The sequence below is a fragment of the Bufo gargarizans genome, chromosome 5, assembly GCF_014858855.1.
Source record: "Bufo gargarizans isolate SCDJY-AF-19 chromosome 5, ASM1485885v1, whole genome shotgun sequence".
Classification (NCBI taxonomy): domain Eukaryota; kingdom Metazoa; phylum Chordata; class Amphibia; order Anura; family Bufonidae; genus Bufo; species Bufo gargarizans.
In genome coordinates, this window is record NC_058084.1 from 278169817 (window position 1) to 278194805 (window position 24989).

A 24989-nucleotide genomic window follows, 5' to 3' on the forward strand; every position below is an offset into this window, starting at 1 on the left:
TGATATGTTTTAACCCCTTGGACACAAGAGGTTTTTCACTTTCTTCTGTTTTCCCAGAGCCATAACTTTTTTACTTTTCCGTTCACATGCTGTTTTTTTTTTTGCAGGATACACTGTACTTTTTAATGCCATCATTTAATATGGCATACATTGTAGTGGGAAACAGGAAAAAAAAATCCCAAATGGGGTGAAATTGGAAAAAACACTCAAGCTACAGTTTTATGGGTTTTGTCCCTACAGTATTCTCTATGCGGAAAAACTGACCTGTGCCCTTCATTCCCTGAGTCAGTATGATTACAATACCACAGTTTTTTTTTGTTTTAATACTGAAAAAAATAATAAAAAAGCTTTGAAAAAAATGTTTAGTTTTGTTTACATCGCCAGTCTACTGAGCTGTGTGGCTCATTTTTTTGGAGGACAATATGTAGGTTTTATTGATACCATTTTGGAGTGTGTGTGACTTTTTGATCACATTTTATCAAAAATTTTGGGCAAGAGAAGCAATGAAAAAATGGGGAATTTGCCATTTTGATACTTTTTTCCATTACGCCATTCACCGTATGGGATAAATATTTTATAATATATTTTGTTAATAGTGCAGGCATTTTCAGACGCGGTGATGCCCATGAGGTTTACATTTTTTATGTATTTATTTTTGTTATAGTAGAGAATGGGGGTAAATTATATTTTTACATTTTTTTTACTTTCTCATAGCCCCTCTAGGAGAATACAAAATAAAGTACTCCGATTAAATTACAGTATAAGTTGATTTTGCAGATATCGGCCTGCTACCTACTGGGCAACATAGGAACTGCAGTTCTAATACGCTGGGTCTCTTCAGCATATTAGAATGAATGACCGGCAGATGCTGTGGTCGCACTTGATTAGCATTAGGCCTCTTTCACACGAGCGTGACGGACTAGATCCGGATGAGTTCAGTGAAACTCGCACCATTTTGTAAGAAAGTTCAGTCAGTTTTGTCTGCATGAGTGGGTGCTAGCTTCCACATCGTGAAAGACATATCCATGATAATGATCTCATGGGCAAGGCCCAATATCCTCATGAGATTGAGATGTAAGCTTGGCTGTAATACAACAATCCTGGCAGCTTAAACCCCTTAGATGCCCTGATCAATAGCAATCGCAGCATCTCAGCGGCTGACAGGGAGATCAAATGCACAACTGCTCTTTTCTTTTTCCCTTCAGTAGAGTTAAAAGGGTTTTCCGAGACTTTAATACTGATGACCTATCCTCAAGAAAGGGCATCAGTATCAAATTGGTGGGGGTCCGACTCCAAGGACCCCCGCCGATCAGCTGTTTGGGAAGGCACTAATGCTCTTGTGAATGCCACGGCATTACCGTGCTTACTATTGTATAGCAGCTCAGTGTGGGACCCCAGCTCTTTAACCACTTCAACCCCGCTAGCTAAAACCCCCTTAATGACCAGGCCACTTTTTACACTTCTGCACTACACTACTTTCACCGTTTATTGCTCGGTCATGCAACTTACCACCCAAATTAATTTTACCTCCTTTTCTTCTCACTAATAGAGCTTTCATTTGGTGGTATTTCATTGCTGCTGACATTTTTACTTTTTTTTGTTATTAATCAAAATTTAACGATTTTTTTGCAAAAAAAATGACATTTTTCACTTTAAGTAAAATAAATAAATTTTTCGCTAAATTTATTGTTCTACATGTGTTTGATTAAAAAAAAATGTTTGGGTAAAAAAAAAAAAAAAATGGTTTGGGTAAAAGTTATAGCGTTTACAAACTATGGTACAAAAATGTGAATTTCCGCTTTTTGAAACAGCTCTGACTTTCTGAGCACCTGTCATGTTTCCTGAGGTTCTACAATGCCCAGACAGTACAAACACCCCACAAATGACCCCATTTCGGAAAGTAGACACCCTAAGGTATTCACTGATGGGCATAGTGAGTTCATAGAACTTTTTATTTTTTGTCACAAGTTAGCGGAAAATGATGATTTGTTTTTTCTTTTATTTTTTTCTTACAAAGTCTCATATTCCACTAACTTGTGACCAAAAATAAAAAATTCTAGGAACTCGCCATGCCCCTCACGGAATACCCTGAGGTGTCTTCTTTCCAAAATAGGGTCACTTGTGGGGTAGTTAGACTGCCCTGGCATTTTAGGGGCCCATATGCGTGAGAAGTAGTTTGCAATCAAAATCTGTAAAAAATGACCGGTGAAATCCGAAAGGTGCTCTTTGGAATGTGTGCCCCTTTGCCCACCTAGGCTGCAAAAAAGTGTCACACATCTGGTATTGCCGTACTCGGGAGAAGTTGGGGAATGTGTTTTGGGGTGTCATTTTACATATACCCATGCTGGGTGAGATAAATATCTTGGTCAAATGCCAACTTTGTATAAAAAAAAATGGGAAATGTCTTTTGCCAAGATATTTCTCTCACCCAGCATGGGTATATGTAAAATGACACCCCAAAACACATTCCCCAACTTCTCCTGAGTACGGCGATACCAGATGTGTGACACTTTTTTGCAGCCTAGGTGGGCAAAGGGGCACACATTCCAAAGAGCACCTTTAGGATTTCACCAGCCATTTTTTTTTTTACAGATTTTGATTTCAAACTATTTACCACACATTAGGGCCCCTAAATTGCCAGGGCAGTTTAACTACCCCACAAGTGACCCCATTTTGGAAAGAAGACACCCCGAGGTATTCCGTGAGGGGCATGGCGAGTTCCTAGAATTTTTTATTTTTTGTCACAAGTTAGTGGAATATGAGACTTCGTAAGAAAAAAAAAAAATCATCATTTTCCGCTAACTTGTGACGAAAAATAAAAAATTCTAGGAACTCGCCATGCCCCTCACGGAATACCTTGGGGTGTCTTCTTTCCAAAATGAGGTCACTTGTGGGGTAGTTATACTGCCCTGGCATTCTAGGGGCCCTAATGTGTGGTAAGTAGTTTGAAATCAAAATGTGTAAAAAATTACCTGTGAAATCCGAAAGGTGCTCTTTGGAATGTGTGCCCCTTTGCCCACCTAGGCGGCAAAAAAAGTGTCACACATCTGGTATCGCCGTACTCAGGAGAAGTTGGGGAATGTGTTTTGGGGTGTCATTTTACATATTCCCATGCTGGGTGAGATAAATATCTTGGCAAAATACAACTTTTCCCATTTTTTTATACAAAGTTGGCATTTGACCAAGATATATATCTCACCCAGCATGGGTATATGTAAAATGACACCCCAAAACACATACCCCAACTTCTCCTGAGTACGGCGATACCACATGTGTGACACTTTTTTGCAGCCTAGATGCGCAAAGCGGCCCAAATTCCTTTTAGGAGGGCATTTTTAGACATTTGGATCCCAGACTTCTTCTCACGCTTTCGGGCCCCTAAAAAGCCAGGGCAGTATAAATACCCCACATGTAACCCCATTTTGGAAAGAAGACACCCCAAGGCATGAGGGGCATGGCGAGTTCATAGAAAAAATAATTTGGGGCACAAGTTATCGGAAATTGATTTTTTTTTGGTATTTTCTCACAAAGTCTCCCTTTCCGCTAACTTGGGACAAAAATTTAAATCTTTCATGGACTCAATATGCCCCTCACGGAATACCTTGGGGTGTCTTTTTTCCGAAATGGGGTCACATGTGGGGTATTTATACTGCCCTGGCATTTTAGAGGCCCGAAAGCATGAGAAGAAGTCTGGGATTTAAATGTCTAAAAAAATGTTATGCATTTGGATTCCGTGAGGGGTATGGTGAGTTCATGTGAGATTTTATTTTTTGACACAAGTTAGTAGAATATGAGACTTAGTAAGAAAAAAACAAAACAAAAAAATAAATGTCTGAATGGAGCCTTACAGGGGGTGATCACCCCCCTGTAAGGCTCCATTCAGACGTTTATGATTTTTACGGATCCACGGATCGGATCCGCAAAACGCATACGGACGTCTGAATGAAGCCTTACAGGGGGGTGATCAATGACAGGGGGGTGATCAGGAAGTCTATATGGGTGATCACCCCCTTGTCATTGATCACTCCCCTGTAAGGCTCCATTCAGACGTCCGTATGTGTTTTGCGGATCCGATCCATGTATCTGTGGATCCTAAAAAATCATACGGACGTCTGAATGGAGACTTACAGGGAGGTGATCAATGACAGGGGGGTGATCAAGGACAGGGAAGTGATCAGGAAGTCTATATGCGTGATCACCCCCTTGTCATTGATCACCCCCCTGTAAGGCTCCATTCAGACGTCCGTATGCGTTTTGCGGATCCGATCCATGTATCTGTAAAAATCATACGGACGTCTGAATGGAGCCTTACAGGGGAGTGATCATAGACAGGGGGGGTGATCAATGACAGGGGGGGTGATCAATGACAGGCGGGGTGATCAGGGGTTCATAAGGGGTTAATAAGTGACGGGGGGGGGGGGGGGGGGGGGGTGTAGTGTAGGTGGTGTTTGGTGCTACTTTACACAGCTACCTGTGTCCTCTGGTGGTCGATCCAAATAAAAGGGACCACCAGAGGACCAGGTAGCAGGTATATTAGACGCTGTTATCAAAACAGCGTCCAATATACCTGTTAGGGGTTAAAAAAAAATCCCATCTCCAGCCTGCCAGCGAACGATCGCCGCTGGCAGGCTGGAGATCCACTCGCTTACCTTCCGTTCCTGTGAACGCGCGCACACTCGGCTATCGCGAGATGACGCGCCGATGCGTCGTTGAGCGCACAGCTGCCGCCTCCGGACCGCAGATCTTGGTTAGGCGGTCCGGAGGCGGTTAATAGCTGATCGGCAGCAGTCCCAGGTGTCGGACACCCACCGATCATATACTGATGACCTATCCAGAAGATATTTCATCAGTATCAAAGTCTTGGAAAACCCCTTTAAAAAGACCCTGCTAAATGTGAATCGGAGAGGACATATCCTCTCTTACTGGTAACATGAAGGAAAGTTCCTACATCTCCTCCTGGGGTCACAGTAAAAGGCTGTTGCCTTATTTTCTGTAGTCTCCTACCCCTCTCTTAGGGCTCATACAAACATATTTTCCATGTCTGTTACTTTTTTTTTTTTTTTTTTGTGTGGCCTGTATGCAGAACCATTCACTTCAATGGGTCCGCAAATAAGAAATGGCAGTGACTCCGAGTGCATTCTGTTTCTGTATGTCCTATTCTTGTCCGTTTTGAAAAAAAAAAGGATGCAATACGGATGTCACGTGGACATAATCAGCAGTTTTTGCAGCCTGCAAAATACATACGTCGTGTGCAAGACATACAGACCATGGAAGTAAAACTTTTTATGCTGCTTCCCAGAATATTGCACCTACAATATCTTTGAAAGTGAAGATTATAGCCTTTAATGACAACACAATCTTCCTAATATTCTAGTCATTGCAAGTGCCATGAGTCAGGACATAGTTAATATGTCCTTCACAGTGATATTAACGGAATACACTGGTAGGCATCTGATCATTGGAGCCCCACTGATGCCTAAAACTAAGGGGGTGCGCTCTCAAACAGGCATGTACACATGACTGATAATAATGGAATACCCCATTTAATGTCTGATGAGAAAGGCTCCAAATGCACCTAAGCTGGGTGGAGCATTTCATCACAGCTCTACTGAATTAAGCAATACTTATTGATCCCCCGCCACTCCTGTTCTGCAGCTTCCCAGGTCCCAAAGCACCATAATGGGAGCGGAGGGGATCTGTTGAATATACAGTCAGGTCCATAAATATTGGAACATCAACACAATTCTAACATTTTGGCGCTATACACCAGCACAATGGATTTGAAATGAAACGAACAAGATGTGCTTTAACTGCAGACTGAGGGTATTTACATCCAAATCAGGTGAACGTTGTAGGAATTACAACAGTTTGCATATGTGCCTCCCACTTGTTAAGGAACCAAAAGTAATGGGACAATTGGCTTCTCAGCTGTTCCATGGCCAGGTGTGTGTTATTCCCTCATTATCCCAATTACAATGAGCAGATAAAAGGTCCAGAGTTCATTTCAAGTGTGCCATTTGCATTTGGAATCTGTTGCTGTGAACTCTCAAGATGAGATCCAAAGAGCTGTCACCATCAGTGAAGCAAGCCATCATTAGGCTGAAAAAACAAAACAAACCCATCAGAGAGATAGCAAAAACATTAGGCATGGCCAAAACAACTGTTTGGAACATTCTTAAAAAGAAGGAACGCACCGGTGAGCTCAGCAACACGAAAAGACCAGGAAGACCACGAAAAACTGTGGTGGATGACCGAAGAATTCTTTCCCTGGTGAAGAAAACACCCTTCACAACAGTTGGCCAGATCAAGAGGAGGTAGGTGTATGTGTGTCAAAGTCAACAATCAAGAGAAGACTTCACCAGAGTGAATACAGAAGGTTTTACCACAAGATGTAAACCATTGTTGAACCTCAAAAACAGGAAGGCCAGATTAGAGTTTGCCAAACGACATCTACAAAAGCCTTCACAGTTCTGGAACAACATCCTATGACAGATGAGACCAAGATCAACTTGTACCAGAGTGATGGGAAGAGAAAAGTATGGAGAAGGAAAGGAACTGCTCATGATCCTAAGAATATCACCTCATCAGTAAAGCATGGTGATGGTAGTATCATGGCGTGGGCACGTATGGCTGCCAATGGTACTGGTTCTCTTGTATTTATTGATGATGTGACTGCTGACAAAAGCAGCAGGATGAATTCTGAAGTGTTTCAGGCAATATTATCTGCTCATATTCAGTCAAATGCTTCAGAACTCGTTGGACGGCGCTTCACAGTGCAGATGGACAATTACCCAAAGCATACTGCAAAAGCAACCAAAGAGTTTTAAAGGGGTTGTCCGGGTTCAGAGCTGAACCCGGACATACCCTTATTTTCACCCCGGCAGCCCTCCTGAGCCTGGCATCGGAGCATCTCATGCTCCGATGCGCTCCAGTGCCCTGCGCTAGATCGCGCAGGGCACGGGCTCTTTTGTTTTCAATAACACACTGCCGGGCGGTAACTTCCGCCCAGCAGTGTGTTCGGTGACGTCACCGGCTCTGAGGGGCGGGCTTTAGCTCTGCCCTAGCCGTTTTACTGGCTAGGGCAGAGCCAAATCCCGCCCATCAGTGCCGGTGACGTCACCGGGCTGCCTGTCAGCCCCATAGAGAGCCCGGTACGTCACCGGAACTCAGAAAAATGCCTTTGCCCTGCGCGATTTAGCGCAGGGCAAAGGAGAGCATCGGAGCATGAACTGCTCCGATGCTCATGTCAGGGGGGCTGGCGGGGGGAAAATGGAGGTATGTCCAGGTTCAGCTCTGAACCTGGACAACCCCTTTTAAGGGAAAGAATTGGAATGTTATACAATGGCCAAGTCAATCACCTGACCTGAATCTGATTGAGCGTGCATTTCACTTGCTGAAGACAAAACTGAAGGGAAAATGCCCCAAGAGCAAGCAGGAACTGAAGACAGTTGCAGTAGAGGCCTGGTAGAGCATCACCAGGGATGAAACCCAGTATCTGGTGATGTCTATGTGTTCCAGACTTCAGGCTGTAATTGACTGCAAAGGATTTGCGACCAAGTATTAGAAAGTGAAAGTTTGATTTATGATTATTATTCTGTCCCATTACTTTTGGTCCCTCAACAAGTAGGTGGCACATATGCAAACTGTTGTAATTCCTACACTGTTCACCTGATTTGGATGTAAATACCCTCAAATTAAAGCTGACTCTGCAGTTAAAGCACATCTTGTTTGTTTTATTTCAAATCCATTGTGGTGGTGTGGTGTAAATAGCTTCTATTTTTTATAATGCACCCATATAGAGAAATACACTTCCCTCTTACCCCAATGTTGACATTTGGCAACCCATAGATAAAGCCACATCTAAGGGCCGTGCTTGCACAGACCGCTCTCCCTTTTCACCCAGGCGGCGATTCAGACGAGTACGTGCCCGCGCACATTGTCTTTCCTCACTGCCGAGTCTGATACAGCGCCACACATGCAGCGCGGACTGGATCGAGCGGCACATAGAGGGGGTGCGCACTGGAGAGATCGGAGGAGAGTGGAGGGACAATTTTATTTAGTGGAGGGACAATAGGGAACAAGTTTATTTAGTGGCAAATGTAGCAGAGCTGTATAGAAAGCTGGTCAGCCACAGTGCTATTGTGCCCCTTCTTTAAAAAAAAAAAAAAAAAATGAAGAGAAACTGCTGGACACCCCCTTTCAGTGAACAATCTGAAGTGGCCAATGCACCCTGTTTTGCACTGTTCCCCCTTAGTTCAGGGGATCAGTGGGGGTCCTAATGCTCCGAGTGCCACCAGTTAAGACACGGACAGTATATAACGTACTGGGGTGCAATGGTTGTTGCAGGTAAAACAAGATTATAAAATACACATTTATTTGTGATCTACCAGAGAAAATGTTCTTGAGGTTCTCCACTGCTGCTGCAAGTTGGCTGTGCTGTACGACGGCGTCCTTCACATCCTTCAAGCTCTCAATGGTATTTATACTCTGCCGCCAGTCTTTGCTGAGGTTTCCTAAAGACTGCTGGATGTCTTTTACATCATTCAGAGCATTGTGAAGCTGGTTCAAGCCTGTTCTCACACCATCGAGTTGTGACTGGATGGCAGCCTATAAAAAGAGCATTTCCATAAGTCACTTGCCTAGAGTTAAAAATGGCTGCCAAAAGAAAATTACTAAAATAAAAAAAACATTTCTCAGCTGTTAAATCCCTGTTCGCCTCAGCATCAATGCTCCTGTGGCCCCATACCAAAGACTGGCTGCAGAGGTGACGCCAGTAAAAGCGGCACAAGAACACTAGTGCCAGTCATTTGCAGCAGTCGTCACATGCCAGTATAGCATGCCATCACTTGCGGAATATAGACAAATACCAGTGGAGGATCATGGAAGCATCTCCGCTTTCGCAGTGGAAAATTTAACAGGTGAGTAACACGTTTTGATTTATTAAATATTCTGCTGTCAGTTTTACTTTACGCTAAGACAACACAGTGGTTTTCTGGGATTTAATACTGATAACCTATCCTCAGGACAAGCAATCAATATCATTGGGGGTCTGACACCCACGCCAGTCAGCTGGTCCAGAGCAAACTATACACCTTTGTGCAGTGGACGGAGCTGGTCCCATACACTGTAATGGCAGCAGTGCTGCAGCTACACGCTGCGCCCTCTGCACAATGGACAGAGAAACAGGTGTGAAACAGCGGATTGGCAGGGGTGTGGGGTGTCAGACACCAAGCAATCAGATGTTGATGGCCTATCCTCAGGCTAGGTCATCAATGTTAAAGTCCCAGAAAATCCCTTTAAAGGGCTTCTGTCAGCCCACTAAACCGTTTTTTCTTTTTTTTTTTTGGTTAATAATAATCCCTACACTGCGAGCTCCCTATACATAAGCTAAATATTCATTTTGGTTCTGTAGATTTTGTTAAAAAGCTATTTTTATAATATGTAAATTACCTTGCTACCAGCAAGTAGGACGGCTACTTGCTGGTAGCAGCCGCATCCTCCGCTGTGTGATTGACAGGGCCAGGGAACGGAATCGTTCTCCGCTGGCCCTGTTTGAATTCAAAATATTGCGCCTGCGCCGTACCTGTCATTAATCGGCGCAGGCGCACTGAGAGGCGGCCACTCTCTCGGCCGCTCCATCCTCAATGCGCCTGTGCCGGGTGTAGATGTGACGTCATCGGCGCAGGCGCATTGAGGAGGGAGCGGCCGAGAGAGCCGCCTCTCAGTGCGCCTGCGCCAATTAAAGACAGGTGCGGCGCAGACGCGATATTTTGAATTCAAACAGGGCCAGCAGAGAACGATCCCGTTCCCTGGCCCTGTCAATCACACAGCGGAGGGGGCGTCATTATGAGAGGAGGATGCAGCTGCTACCAGCAAGTAGCCGTCCTACTTGCTGGTAGCAAGGTAATTTACATATTATAAAAATAGCTTTTTAACAAAATCTACAGAACCAAAATGAACATTTAGCTTATGTATAGGGAGCTTGCAGTGTAGGGATTATTATTAACAAAAAAAAAAAAGAAAAACGTTTAGTGGGCTGACAGAAGCCCTTTAACCACTTCAGCCCCGCTAGGTAAAACCCCCTTCATGACCAGAGCACTTTTTACACTTCGGCACTACACTCCTATCACCGTTTATCGCTCGGTCATGAAACTTACCACCCAAATGAATTTTACCTCCTTTTCTTCTCACTAATGGAGCTTTCATTTGGTGGTATTTTATTGCTGCTGACATTTTTACTTTTTTTGTTATTAATCAAAATGTAACGATTTTTTTGCAAAAAAATGACATTTTTCACTTTCAGCTGTAAAATTTTGCAAAAAAAACGACATCCATATATAAATTTTTCGCCAAGTTTATTGTTCTACATGTCTTTGATAAAAAAAAAATGTTTCGGATTTTGCAGGGCATTTTTTACACATTTTGATTGCAAAGTTCTTCTCACACATTTGGGCCCCTAAATTGCCAGGGCAGTATAACTACGCCACAAGTGACCCCATTTTGGAAAGAAGACACCCCAAGGTATTCCGTGAGGGGCATGGCGAGTTCCTAGAATTTTTTATTTTTTGTCGCAAGTTAGTGGAATATGAGACTTTGTAAGGAAAAAAGAAAAAAAAAAGAAAAATCATCATTTTCCGCTAACTTGTGACAAAAAATAAAACATTCTAGGAACTCGCCGTGCCCCTCACGGAATACCTTGGGGTGTCTTCTTTCCAAAATGGGGTCACTTGTGGCGTAGTTATACTGCCCTGGCAATTTAGGGGCCCAAATGTGTAAGAAGTACCTTGCAATCAAAATGTGTAAAAAATGGCCTGCGAAATCTGAAAGGTGCACTTTGGAATATGTGCCCCTTTGCCCACCTTGGCTGCAAAAAAGTGTCACACATGTGGTATCGCCGTACTCAGGAGAAGTTGGGCAATGTGTTTTGGGGTGTCATTTTACATATACCCATGCTGGATGAGAGAAATATCTTGGCAAAAGACAACTTTTCCCATTTTTTTATACAAAGTTGGCATTTGACCAAGATATTTTTCTCACCCAGCATGGGTATATGTAAAATGACACCCCAAAACACATTCCCCAACTTCTCCTGAGTACGGCGATACCAGATGTGTCACACTTTTTTGCAGCCTAGATGCGCAAGGGGCCCAAATTCCTTTTAGGAGGGCATTTTTAGACATTTGGATCCCAGACTTCTCACACTTTCGGGCCCCTAAAAAGCCAGGGCAGTATAAATACCCCACATGTGACCCCACTTTGGAAAGAAGACACCCCAAGGTATTCAATGAGGGGCATGGCGAGTTCCTAGAATTTTTTTTTTTTTTGCATAAGTTAGCGGATATTGATTTTTTTTTGTTTTTTTCTCACAAAGTCTCACTTTCCGCTAACTTAGGACAAAAATTTCAATCTTTCATGGACTCAATATCCCCCTCACGGAATATCTTGGGGTGTCTTCTTTCCGAAATGGGGTCACATGTGGGGTATTTATACTGCCCTGGCTTTTTAGGGGCCCTAAAGCGTGAGAAGAAGTCTGGAATATAAATGTCTAAAAATGTTTACGCATTTGGATTCCGTGAGGGGTATGGCGAGTTCATGTGAGATTTTATTTTTTGACACAAGTTAGTGGAATATGAGACTTGGTAAGAAAAAACAAAAACAAACAAAAAATTTCCGCTAACTTGTGCCAAAAAAAATGTCTGAATGGAGCCTTACCAGGGGGGGTGATCAATGACAGGGGGGTGATCACCCATATAGACTCCCTGATCACCCCCCTGTCATTGATCACCCCCCCGTAAGGCTCCATTCAGACATCCGCATGATTTTTTACGGATCCATGGATACATGGATCGGATCCACAAAACGCATGCGGACGTCTGAATGGAGCCTTACAGGGGGGTTATCAATGACAGGGGGTGATCAGGGTAATCAGGGTGATCACCCCCCTGTCACTGATCACCCCCCCTGTAAGGCTCCATTCAGACATCCGCATGATTTTTTACGGATCCATGGATACATGTATCGGATCCACAGAACGCATGCGGACGTCTGAATGGAGCCTTACAGGGGGGTTATCAATGACAGGGGGTGATCAGGGTAATCAGGGTGATCACCCCCCTGTCACTGATCACCCCCCCTGTAAGGCTCCATTCAGACATCCGCATGATTTTTTACAGATCCATGGATACATGTATCGGATCCACAGAACGCATGCGGACGTCTGAATGGAGCCTTACAGGGGGGTTATCAATGACAGGGGGTGATCAGGGTAATCAGGGTGATCACCCCCCTGTCACTGATCACCCCCCCTGTAAGGCTCCATTCAGACATCCGCATGATTTTTTACGGATCCATGGATACATGGATCGGATCCACAAAACGCATGCGGACGTCTGAATGGAGCCTTACAGGGGGGTTATCAATGACAGGGGGGTGATCAGGGAGTGTATATGGGTGATCACCCGCCTGTCATTGATCACCCCCTGTAAGGCTCCATTCAGACGTCCGCATGTGTTTTGCGGATCCGATCCATGTATCCATGGATCCGTAAAAATCATGCGGACGTCTGAATGGAGCCTTACAGGGGAGTGATCAATGACAGGGGGGTGATCAATGACAGGGGGTGATCAGGGAGTGTATATGGGTGATCACCCGCCTGTCATTGATCACCCCCCTGTAAGGCTCCATTCAGATGTCCGTATGCTTTTTGCGGATCCGATCCATGTATCCGTGGATCCGTAAAAATCATACGGACGTCTGAACGGAGCCTGACAGGGGGGTGATCAATGACAGGGCGGTGATCAATGACAGGGGGGTGATCAGGGAGTTTATATGGGGTGATCATGGGTTTATAAGGGGTTAATAAGTGACGGGGGACGGGGGACGGGGGGGGGGGGGGGGTGTAGTGTAGTGTAGTGTAGTGTGGCGTTTGGTGCGACTGTACTGACCTACCTGAGTCCTCTGGTGGTCGATCCTAACAAAAGGGACCACCAGAGGACCAGGTAGGAGGTATATTAGACGCTGTTATGAAAACAGCGTCTAATATACCTGTTAGGGGTTAAAAAATTCGGATCTCCAGCCTGCCAGCGAACGATCGCCGCTGGCATGCTGGAGATCCACTCGCTTACCTTCCGATCCTGTGTGCGCGCGTTCACAGGAAATCTCGCGTCTCGCGAGATGACGCATATATGCGTGACTGTGCGCCAGCCTGCCACCTCCGGAACGCACATGTGCGTTAGGCGGTCCGGAGGTGGTTAAAGAAGAACTCTACCTGCTAGAAAGGTACATGTAATCTGTAGTGAATGTAATCTGTATTTATGAGCCATCCCCATTTATGAGCAAAAGATCCGCGGCTCCGCTAAAAAAATATAACACGTCCTATTCTTGTCCGCGCCTTTTGTTTTTTTCACAGTAGACTGACGCCCAGGGGCAGAGCCAGGCCCTTCTCACAGCTGCCAGCTATATAAACGTATTTTGTGCTACACTGTGATATTTGGTTCTGCTGGCCAGTATTTTGCGCTGCACTATGGTATTGTTGGCCCTGCCTACCTTTCTTGCCAGTGCCTACTTGTGTTGAACGCCTTATGTCCATTTTTACCCATCTACAACAAGGGGCCACTTTCAGGTATTTTTCCAGGACCACTCTAGATTCTCAGTGGGCCCCTGGCAACCAGTCTAAGACCATAGGCACACGTCAGTGAATTATGGACGTGGGCTGTACGTGCTTTACACGGACAGCACACATATCCATTCATTTTAAAATTGCATCACACCCATTATAGTCTATGGATCCATGAAAAACACACACACAATCCGTGTTTCACAGACCATCTATAGGAAATGCTCTGAAAATTAATTTTAAACTGTGTAGTGTCCGTGGAACATGGATGACACACGGACCAAACATGGATTCTTCACAGAAATCTCCTTGGATGGATCACTGACCCTCTTATCACGGATTTCATTATGCATGTGTGAATAAGGCCCAACTGAACCAAGGAGGTGGTTGTAAAAAATAAACTACAGAAGGGCCCATAACATAAAAGCTTGCCTTTAGCCTGGCCTCCACGGAAGCTTTTTTCCGGGCCTCTCTTCTCCGATACTGCTCCACTTTATCCAGCTGATCTGGCCTTTGCAGCATCCCTGCCACGCGCTGCACAGCAGTGGCCACTGCCTCTCTGTCTGGCTCCTCCATGCTGAGCTTATAGGAAAACAAAGACAAAGGTCACATATATCATAAAGAACCCGGACCTGTCGCCTCTCCTGACTACTTACATTCCCCATGTAATAATAACTCTATGTTGTGCTATTCCTACTAGAAGTTTATTAATGAATTGCCAGTATTCTGCAGTAAAGGGATGTTACCAGTTGGGAGTGTGTTTCTGCACGGACTGGATAATGTCCAACTGGGCAGGGTCACCCCCCAAATGGTAGCACCCAGATGGACCATTATTGACTATGGCAATGCCTTCATAAACATCTAGTAGGAATAACAGAAGACTAGCATGACACGGAGTTATATAAGAATGGTTTCTCCAGAAATTTTCTTACATTGGGAATGCAGGGCATTACTAAACTAGTCATGTCAGAAAAGGTGACAGGTCCTCCTTAAAACACACACGACCTGTACCACAGCAGGATGCTGGTGTGCGCCACATAAGCCACAAATACATGGCACCGGAGAGACAGATCCGGTATTGCAATTCGGAAAAACGGATCCTTTTTTACGGAACACTTAGGGCCGGATTTGGCACAAACACAATTCAATGGAAAATCATGCCGGATCCGGCATTCCAGCAAGTGTTCTGGAATTTTGGATGGAGAAAATACCATAGCATGCTGCGGTATTTTCTCTCTCCAAAAACCGTACAGTGACTGAACTAAAGATACCCTGATGCATACTGAACGGATGGCTCTCCATTTAGACTGCATGGGGATATGTCTGAACAGTTCTTTTGCGGTATTGAGCCCCTAGGATGGAACTCCGTGCCGGGAAAAAGAATAACGCTAGTGTGAAAGTACCCTACGGCTTCATGCACATGACTAAGTTTGATCTGCATCCGATCCACATTTTTTGCGAATCAGATTCGGACTCTTTCATTTCAACGCGGCGACAAAAAATGCGTCTGCAAGTCCATTCCATGACCCCACAAAAAAGATATTACATGTCCGAAAAAGGATAGGACATTTCTATTGAACTGTGCATGAGCCCTAAAGGACACCCACTTATCTTAAAGGGGTTGTCACAGCAGTGACGCCCCAACAACGATCGGTTATCAGCAGCTGGACTTCGGTTATCAGCAGCTGGCAAGTCCGTCAGGTGAAAGTGAACGAAAACACGGAGAGATTTTTCAAAACAGGTGGAATGGAAAACGGCTTACTTGAACACAGCAACCAATCAGAAACCACCTTTCATTTTACAAAGGAGTGCTGAAAAATAAAAGGTGGAATCTGATTGGTTGCTAGGGGCAACTAGGCCAGTTTTCCTTTCCACCAGTCTTGGTAGAGCTCACCCTTTATGGTAAATCAGGCACCTCTCCTGTGCCAGTCTTTGCTTATGCCCACATGCGGGTATACAGCATGGCACTACTCCCCATATGTAAACAAAACCCAGCAGGGGCGGGGGAGAGGTAAGAGGTAAGTACTGTGCCACCTATGTTTAACTTTCCTTGCAGACAAGCCCAGAATAATACCCGGGCACAGATCCTCCGTGACCCCACCTCACCCCGTGCAGGATCTAAGGGTGGTGATAGCTGCCTATGGAAAGACTGGCACTCTCTCCTTCTGGGAATGAATGGCAGGAGCAGACATGAATGTGGCACTCCGTCATGCACTACACTATGAGGAGCCCGAGCTGCACCGTTATTGGGGGCCGGGACAACCGCTATGAACGTGTACGGAATTCAGGGCACACAGCCCACACGTCCCCAAACCGCAGCGGATCCGCCCCGAGCGCCACAAGAAGCATCATACCCAGCTGTAGCGCATCAGTCTTGTGACGGCCACTACCGGAAGCAATACACTTCCCTACCGTCTGCTCCCGCCCACCATACGGCAGACGCGCCAATCACCGCACTCATATTAGAAGCTGACCCTTCCACTACGTGTTACGCGTGCTGTGATTGGCGGGACTGTTAGGACGGGCGGCTGGATGACGTCAGCTTGCTTAGGTTACTTGGAGGAGGTGACTAAATCCCATGACTCACAGGGACCTGGTCCTCCCCAGTCATGGGGAGTAGTCGGCCGTACAGCAGCAGTCTATTTCCAATAACTGGTAAGGACCCTTTCGCCCCCTAGTGGTGGGGTCCTATATAGATACAGTATTTAGCCATGTCACAGTGAATTGGCTATTTCCCATGACTCAGAAGGACCTGCTCCTCACTAAGGGCCCTTTCACACTTGCGTTGTCCGGTTCCGGCATAGAGTTCCGTCGTCGGGGCTCTATGCCGGAAGAATCCTGATCAGGATTATCCTAATGCATTCTGAATGGAGAGAAATCCGTTCAGGATGCATCAGGATGTCTTCAGTTCCGGAACGGAACGTTTTTTGGCCGGAGAAAATACCGCAGCATGCTGCGCGTTTTGCTCCGGCCAAAAATCCTGAAGACTTGCCACAAGGCCGGATCCGGAATTAATGCCCATTGAAAGGCATTGATCCGGCCTTAAGCTAAACGTCGTTTCAGCGCATTGCCGGATCCGACGTTTAGCTTTTTTAGAGTGGTTACCATGGCTGCCGGGACGCTAAAGTCCTGGCAGCCATGGTAAAGTGTAGTGGGGAGCGGGGGAGCAGCATACTTACCGTCCGTGCGGCTCCCGGGGCGCTCCAGAGTGACGTCAGGGCGCCCCAAGCGCATGGATCACGTGATCACATGGAACATGTCATCCATGCGCACGGGGCGCTCTGACGTCATTCTGGAGCGCCCCGGGAACCACACGGACTGTAAGTATACCGCTCCCCCGCTCCTACTATGGCAACCAGGACATTAATAGCGTCCTGGGTGCCATAGTAACACTGAACGCATTTTGAAGACCGCTCCGTCTTCAAATGCTTTCAGTACACCTGCGTTTTTCCGGATCCGGCGTGTAATTCCGGCAAGTGGAGTACACGCCGGATCCGGACAACGCAAGTGTGAAAGGGCCCTTATAATGAAAAATAGCCAGCTCTATAGCATCCGTCTATGTCCTATAATCTGCAGGGATCCAATTATTCCCCTATTGTCCTGGACCTGATCTATCATCGTATTTAGCTTCACAGTGAATTAGCGAAATCCCATTCTCTGCACAAGAACCATTCTGGTAAAGCTTCGGTGACATTGTTCTTTGTATTTGTTTCACTTTGTAGCATTGACTAAAGTAAGACAGGTGAACGGGGGACAATAAAGTCTTTATAGTTATTTTCTATTTCCTGGAGACGTAATGTAGGAGAGGTCCCTCTGAGGGATGGGATTTAGCCAGCTTATATAGAAATTACTATTTTCTGGACTCCAGAAGGACCTTCTCCATCTATTACATACCGAGAAGGAGTCATGTAGGAGAGGTCCCTCTGAGGAATGGGATTTAGCCAGTTCATATAGAAATGACTATTTCCCGGACTCCAGAAGGATCTTCTCCATCTATTATATACTGAAAAGGTGTCATGTAGGAGAGGACCCTCTGAGAGATGGGATTTAGCCGACTCATATAGAAATGAATATTTCCCGGACTCCAGAAGGACCTTCTCCATCTATTATATACTGAGAAGGAGTCATGTAGGAGAGGTCCCTATGAGGGATGGGATTTAGCCGACTCATATAGAAATGACAATTTCCCGGACTCCACTATAAGGACCTCCATCTATTACATACTGAGAAGGGGTCATGTAGAAGAGGTCCCTCTGAGGGATCGGATTTAGCCGACTAATATAGAAATTACTATTTTCTGGACCCCAGAATTACCTTCTCCATCTATTATATACTGAGTAGGGGCCATGTAGGAGAGGTCCCTCTGAGGGATGGGATTTAGCCGACTCATATAGAAATGAATATTTCCTAGACTCCAGAAGGACCTTCTCGATCTATTGTATACTGAGAAGGAGTAATGTAGGAGAGGTCCCTTTGAAGGATGGGATTTAGACGACTCATATAGAAATGACTATTTCCCGGACTCCAGAAGGACCTTCTCCATCTATTATATACTGAGAAGGAGTCATGTAGGAGAGGTTCCTCTGAGGGATGGGATTTAGCCGACTCATATAGAAATTACAATTTCCCGGACTCCACTATAAGGACCTCCATCTATGACATACTGAGAAAGTCATGTAGGAGAGGTCCCTCTGAGGGATGGGATTTAGCCGACTCATATAGAAATGCCTATTTCCTGGTCTCCAGAAGGACCTTCTCCATCTATTATATACTGAGAAGGAGTCATGTAGGAGAGGTCCCTCTAAAGGATGGGATTTAGCCAACTCATATAGAAATGACAATTTTCTGGACCCCAGAATGACCTTCTCCATTTATCATATACTGAGAAGGAGTCATGTAGGAGAGGTCCCTCTGAGAGATGGGATTTAGCCGACTCATATAGAAATGACAATTTCCCGGACTCCACTATAAGGACCTCCATCTATTACATACTGAGAAGGAGTTATGTAGAAGAGGTCCCTCTGAGGGATGGGATTTAGCCGACAAATATAGAAATTACTATTTTCTGTACCCCAGAAGGACCTTCTCCATCTATTATATACTGAGAAGGGGTCATGTAGGAGAGGTCTCTCTGAAGGATGGGATTTAGCCAACTCATATAGAAATGACAATTTTCTGGACCCCAGAATGACCTTCTCCATCTATCATATACTGAAAGGAGTCATGTATGAGAGGTCCCTCTGAGGGATGGGATTTAGCCGACTCATATAGAAATGACAATTTCCCGGACTCCACTTTAAGGACCTCCATCTATTACATACTGAGAATGAGTCATGTAGGAGAGGTCCCTCTGAGTGATGGGGTTTAGCCAGCTTATATAGAAATGACTATTTTCTGGACTCCAGAAGGACCTTCTCCATCTATTATATACCGAGAAGGAGTCATGTAGGAGAGGTCCCTCTGAGGAATGGGCTTTAGCCAGTTCATATAGAAATGACTATTTCCCGGACTCCAGAAGGACCTTCTCCATCTATTATATACTGAGAAGGAGTCATGTAGGAGAGGTCCCTCTGAGGGATGGGATTTAGCCGACTCATTTAGAAATTACAATTTCCCGGACTCCACTATAAGGACCTCCATCTATGAATAAATTTGAAAGAGTCATGTAGGAGAGGTCCCTCTGAGGGATGGGATTTAGCCGACTCATATAGAAATGCCTATTTCCTGGACTCCAGAAGGACCTTCTCCATCTATTATATACTGAGAAGGAGTCATGTAGGAGAGGTCCCTCTAAAGGATGGGATTTAGCCAACTCATATAGAAATGACAATTTTCTGGACCCCAGAATGACCTTCTCCATCAATCTTATACTGAGAAGGAGTCATGTAGGAGAGGTCCCTCTGAGGAATGGGCTTTAGCCAGTTCATATAGAAATGACTATTTCCCGGACTCCAGAAGGACCTTCTCCATCTATTATATACTGAGAAGGAGTCATGTAGGAGAGGTCCCTCTGAGGGATGGGATTTAGCCGACTAATATAGAAATTACTATTTTCTGGACCGCAGTTTGACCTTCTCCATCTATGACATACTGAGAAGGAGTCCTGTAACAGAGGTCCCTCTGAGTGATGGGATTTAGCCAGCTTATATAGAAATGACTGTTTTCTGGACTCCAGAAGGACCTTCTCCATCTATTATATACTGAGAAGGAGTCATGTAGGAGAGGTCCCTCTGAGGAATGGGATTTAGCCAGTTCATATAGAAATGACTATTTCCCGGACTCCAGAAGGACCTTCTCCATCTATTATTTACTGAGAAGGAGTCATGTAGGAGAGGTCCCTCTGAGGGATGGGATTTAGCCGACTCATATAGAAATGACAATTTCCCGGACTCCACTATAAGGACCTCCATCTATTACATACTGAGAAGGAGTCATGTAGAAGAGGTCCCTCTGAGGGATGGGATTTAGCCGACTAATATAGAAATGCCTATTTCCTGGTCTCCAGAAGGACCTTCTCCATCTATTATATACTGAGAAGGAGTCATGTAGGAGAGGTCCCTCTAAAGGATGGGATTTAGCCAACTCATATAGAAATGACTATTTTCTGGACACCAGAATGACCTTATCCATCTATTATATACTGAGTAGGGGTCATGTAGGAGAGGTCCCTCTGAGGGATGGGATTTAGCCGACTCATATAGAAATGAATATTTCCTAGACTCCAGAAGGACCTTCTCCATCTATTATATACTGAGAAGGAGTCATGTAGGAGAGGTCCCTCTGAGGGATGGGATTTAGCCGACTCATATAGAAATGACAATTTCCCGGACTCCACTATAAGGACCTCCATCTATGACATACTGAGAAAGAGTCATATAGGAGAGGTCCCTCTGAGGGATGGGATTTAGCCGACTCATATAGAAATGCCTATTTCCTGGTCTCCAGAAGGACCTTCTCCATCTATTATATACTGAGAAGAAGTCATGTAGGAGAGGTCCCTCTAAAGGATGGGATTTAGCCAACTCATATATAAATGACAATTTTCTGGACCCCAGAATGACCTTCTCCATCTATCATATACTGAGAAGGAGTCATGTAGGAGAGGTCCTTCTGAGGGATGGGATTTAGCCGACTCATATAGAAATGACAATTTCCCGGACTCCACTATAAGGACCTCCATCTATTACATACTGATAAGGAGTTATGTAGGAGAGGTCCCTCTGAGGGATGGGATTTAGCCGACAAATATAGAAAAGACTATTTTCTGTACCCCAGAATGACCTTCTCAATCTATTATATACTGAGAAGGGATCATGTAGGAGAGGTCCCTCTGAGGGATGGGATTTTGCCGACTCATATAGAAATTACTATTTCCTAGACTCCTGAAGGACCTTCTCCATCTTTTATATACTGAGAAGGAGTCATGTAGGAGAGGTCCCTCTGAGGGATGGGATTTAGCCGACTCATATAGAAATGCCTATTTCCTGGACTCCAGAAGGACCTTCTCCATCTATTATATACTGAGAAGGAGTCATGTACGAGAGGTCCCTCTGAAGGATGGGATTTAGCCAACTCATATAGAAATTACAATTTTCTGGACCCCAGAATGACCTTCTCCATCTATCATATACTGAAAGGAGTCATGTACGAGAGGTCCCTCTGAGGGATGGGATTTAGCCGACTCATATAGAAATGACAATTTCCCGGACTCCACTTTAAGGACCTCCATCTATTACATACTGAGAAGGAGTCATGTAGGAGAGGTCCCTCTGAGTAATGGGGTTTAGCCAGCTTATATAGAAATGACTATTTTCTGGACTCCAGAAGGACCTTCTCCATCTATTATATACTGAGCAGGAGTCATGTAGGAGAGGTCCCTCTGAGGAATGGGCTTTAGCCAGTTCATATAGAAATGACTATTTCCCGGTCTCCAGAAGGACCTTCTCATCTATTATATACTGAGAAGGAGTCGTGTAGGAGAGGTCCCTCTGAGGGATGGGATTTAGCCGACTCATATAGAAATGACAATTTCCCGGACTCCACTATAAGGACCTCCATCTATGAATAAATGAAAAAGAGTCATGTAGGAGAGGTCCCTCTGAGGGATGGGATTTAGCCGACTCATATAGAAATGCCTATTTCCTGGACTCCAGAAGGACCTTCTCCATCTATTATATACTGAGAAGGAGTCATGTAGGAGAGGTCCCTCTAAAGGATGGGATTTAGCCAGCTCATATAGAAATGACAATTTTCTGGACCCCAGAATGACCTTCTCCATCTATCATATACTGAGAAGGAGTTATGTAGGAGAGGTCCCTCTGAGAAATGGGATTTAGCCAGTTCATATAGAAATGACTATTTCCCGGACTCCAGAAGGACCTTCTCCATCTATGACATACTGAGAAGGAGTCCTGTAGGAGAGGTCCCTCTGAGTGATGGGATTTAGCCAGCTTATATAGAAATGACTGTTTTCTGGACTCCAGAAGGACCTTCTCCATCTATTATATACTGAGCAGGAGTCATGTAGGAGAGGTCCCTCTGAGGAATGGGATTTAGCCAGTTCATATAGAAATGACTATTTCCCGGACTCCAGAAGGACCTTCTCCATCTATTATTTACTGAGAAGGAGTCATGTAGGAGAGGTCCCTCTGAGGGATGGGATTTAGCCGACTCATATAGAAATGACATTTTCCCGGACTCCACTATAAGGACCTCCATCTATTACATACTGAGAAGGAATCATGTAGAAGAGGTCCCTCTGAGGGATGGGATTTAGCCGACTAATATAGAAATGACTATTTTCTGGACCCCAGAATGACCTTCTCCATCTATTATATACTGAGTAGGGGTCATGTAGGAGAGGTTCCTCTGAGGGATGGGATTTAGCCGACTCATATAGAAATGACAATTTCCCGGACTCCACTATAAGGACCTCCATCTATGACATACTGAGAAAGAGTCATGTAGGAGAGGTCCCTATGAGGTATGGGATTTAGCCGACTCATATAGAAATGCCTATTTCCTGGACTCCAGAAGGACCTTCTCTATCTATTATATACTGAGAAGGAGTCATGTAGGAGAGGTCCCTCTAAAGGATGGGATTTAGCCAACTCATATAGAAATGACAAATATGTGGACCCCAGAATGACCTTCTCCTTCTATCATATACTGAGAAGGAGTCATGTAGGAGAGGTCCCTCTGAGGGATGGGATTTAGCCGACTCATATAGAAATGACAATTTCCCGGACTCCACTATAAGGACCTCCATCTATTACATACTGAGAAGGAGTCATGTAGGAGAGGTCACTCTGAGGGATAGGATTTAGCCGACAAATATAGAAATGACTACTTTCTGGACCCCAGAATGACCTTCTCCATCTATTATATACTTAGAAGGGGTCATGTAGGAGAGGTCCCTCTGAGGGATGGGATTTAGCCGACTCATATAGAAATTACTGTTTCCTAGACTCCAGAAGGATCTTCTCCATCTATTATATACTGAGAAGGAGTCATGTAGGAGAGGTCCCTCTGAATGATGGGATTTAGCCTACTCATATAGAAATAACTATTTCCCGGACTCCAGAAGGTCCTTCTCCATCTATTATATACTGAGAAGGAGTCATGTAGGAGAGGTCCCTCTGAGGGATGGGATTTAGCCGACTCATATAGAAATGACACTGCCCACCAATGATTATAATATTGGGGGGCTTGCACTTTCCACCAATGATTATAATACTAGGGTGGTGGAGGGCTTGCACTGCCCACCAATGATTATAATACTGGGGGGGCTTGCACTGCCCATCAATGATTATAATACTGGGGGAGCTTGCACTGCCCACCAATGATTATAATACTGGGGGGACGGCTTGCACTGCCTACCAATGATTATAATACTGGGGGGACGGCTTGCACTGCCCACCATTGATTATAATACGGGGGGGGGGGAACACTGCCCACCAATGATTTTAATACCGGGGGGTGCACTTAACCAATGATTTTAATACCGGCGGGCACACTGCCCACCAATGATTTTAATACCGGGGAGGGCACACTAGGGGCTACTGGAGAGGCACTGGGGGCTGGTGGAGAGGCACTAGGGGCTGGTGAGAGGCACTGGGGGCTGGTGAGAGGCACTCAGGGCTGATTGAGAGACACTGGGGGCTGGTGAGAGGCACTGGAGGCTGATGGAGAGGCACTGGGGGCTGGTGAGAGGCACTGGGGGCTGGAGAGAGGCACTAGGGGCTGATGGAGAGATACTGGGGGCTGGTGAGAGGTACTGGGGGCTGATGGAGAGGCACTGGGGCTGATTGCCTCTCCATCAGCCCGTGCCTCTCAATCAGCCCCCAGTGCCTCTCCATCAGCCCTTGCCTCTCAATGGGGGCTGGTGAGAGTCTACTGGGGGCTGATGGAGAAGCTACTGGGGGCTGCTATGAGGCTACTTGGGGCTGCTATGAGGCATGGGGCTCTTATCTGAGGTCTGATTAGGGGTCATTCATATTGGGGTCTGAGCTGTGGTGTTATCTGAGTTCTTATTGGGGTCTCATTAACATTGGGGATCTTATTGGGGCTGTTAGCTGAGGTCTGATTAACATTGGGGGTCTGATTGGTAGGTCTGACCTGAGGTATAATGATTTTTTTTTTTTCCGGAGCAGCTTGGAGAAAAAAGGCCTCACAGTCTCCCACACTCCTTCTGCCCAGGCAAGCCTGCCAGCACCCCTGAGGCCAAGCCAGCTAGCACTCCTGAGGTCAAGCCTGTCAGCACCCCTGAGGCCAAGCCAGCCAGCACCCCTGAGGCTAAGCCTGTCAGCACCCCTGAGGCCAAGCCTGTCAGCATTCCTGAGGCCAGGCCTGCCAGCACCTCTGAGGCCAAGCCTGTCAGCACCCCTGAAGCCAAGCTTGCCAGCACCCCTGAGGCCAAGCCTGCCAGCACCCCTGAGTCTTCAGAACCGTAAGTAAATTATATATAAGGTTATAATATGAAAGAGACTAATTATGTCTGAACAGACATATAGCGCAAATTCCAGTTTTTGTTTATGTTTTATGTTGCACTGAATTTTCTGCGAAATATATATTTATATATATTTTTTTTTTGTGGGGGGGCGGGGTGGCAGTGGATCTTGGGTGAGTTCCCACACTTTTTTTTCCAGGACTTGACCCCTGGAGTGGTCCCGCAGCATGGGTGGCAGTTCTGAATAGTCCTACTTTAATACACAGACATGGTGTCCTACGCGTAACCGTCACAAGTGCATGAGGAGCTAAGGATGTGGCGGCGAGGTCCGAAAGGTATGTGGGGGTGGGAGATCTGGGAGGGGGCCCATAATTTTTTTTTTTGCTATGGGGCCCAGTCATTTCTAGCTACGCCCCTGGGTTAACT

General features: G+C 45.4%; 1 protein-coding gene and 1 long non-coding RNA gene across 4 annotated transcripts in view; one reads left to right on the forward strand and one right to left on the reverse strand.

Annotated features, from left to right (window-relative positions):
- Positions 1-16039, reverse strand: part of EXOC3 (exocyst complex component 3) — a 42571-nt gene extending 26532 nt beyond the window's left edge. The window contains exons 1-3 of one of the 2 annotated variants that reach the window (XM_044292747.1): positions 15970-16039; positions 14048-14197; positions 8388-8607 (exon numbers count right to left, since the gene is read on the reverse strand). In XM_044292747.1, the coding sequence (XP_044148682.1) occupies positions 8388-8607; positions 14048-14197; positions 15970-15984 (385 nt within the window). In that variant the 5' untranslated portion in view covers positions 15985-16039. The remainder of the gene's footprint in view (positions 1-8387; positions 8608-14047; positions 14198-15969) is intronic. The other variant, XM_044292748.1, reaches the window with a different exon arrangement.
- An 8321-nt stretch (positions 16040-24360) lies between these two features.
- LOC122937734 overlaps positions 24361-24989 on the forward strand; it is a 36287-nt gene continuing 35658 nt past the window's right edge. For both annotated transcript variants that reach the window (XR_006389905.1, XR_006389904.1), the window contains exons 1-2: positions 24361-24563; positions 24763-24898. This is a non-coding gene — a long non-coding RNA (uncharacterized LOC122937734). The remainder of the gene's footprint in view (positions 24564-24762; positions 24899-24989) is intronic.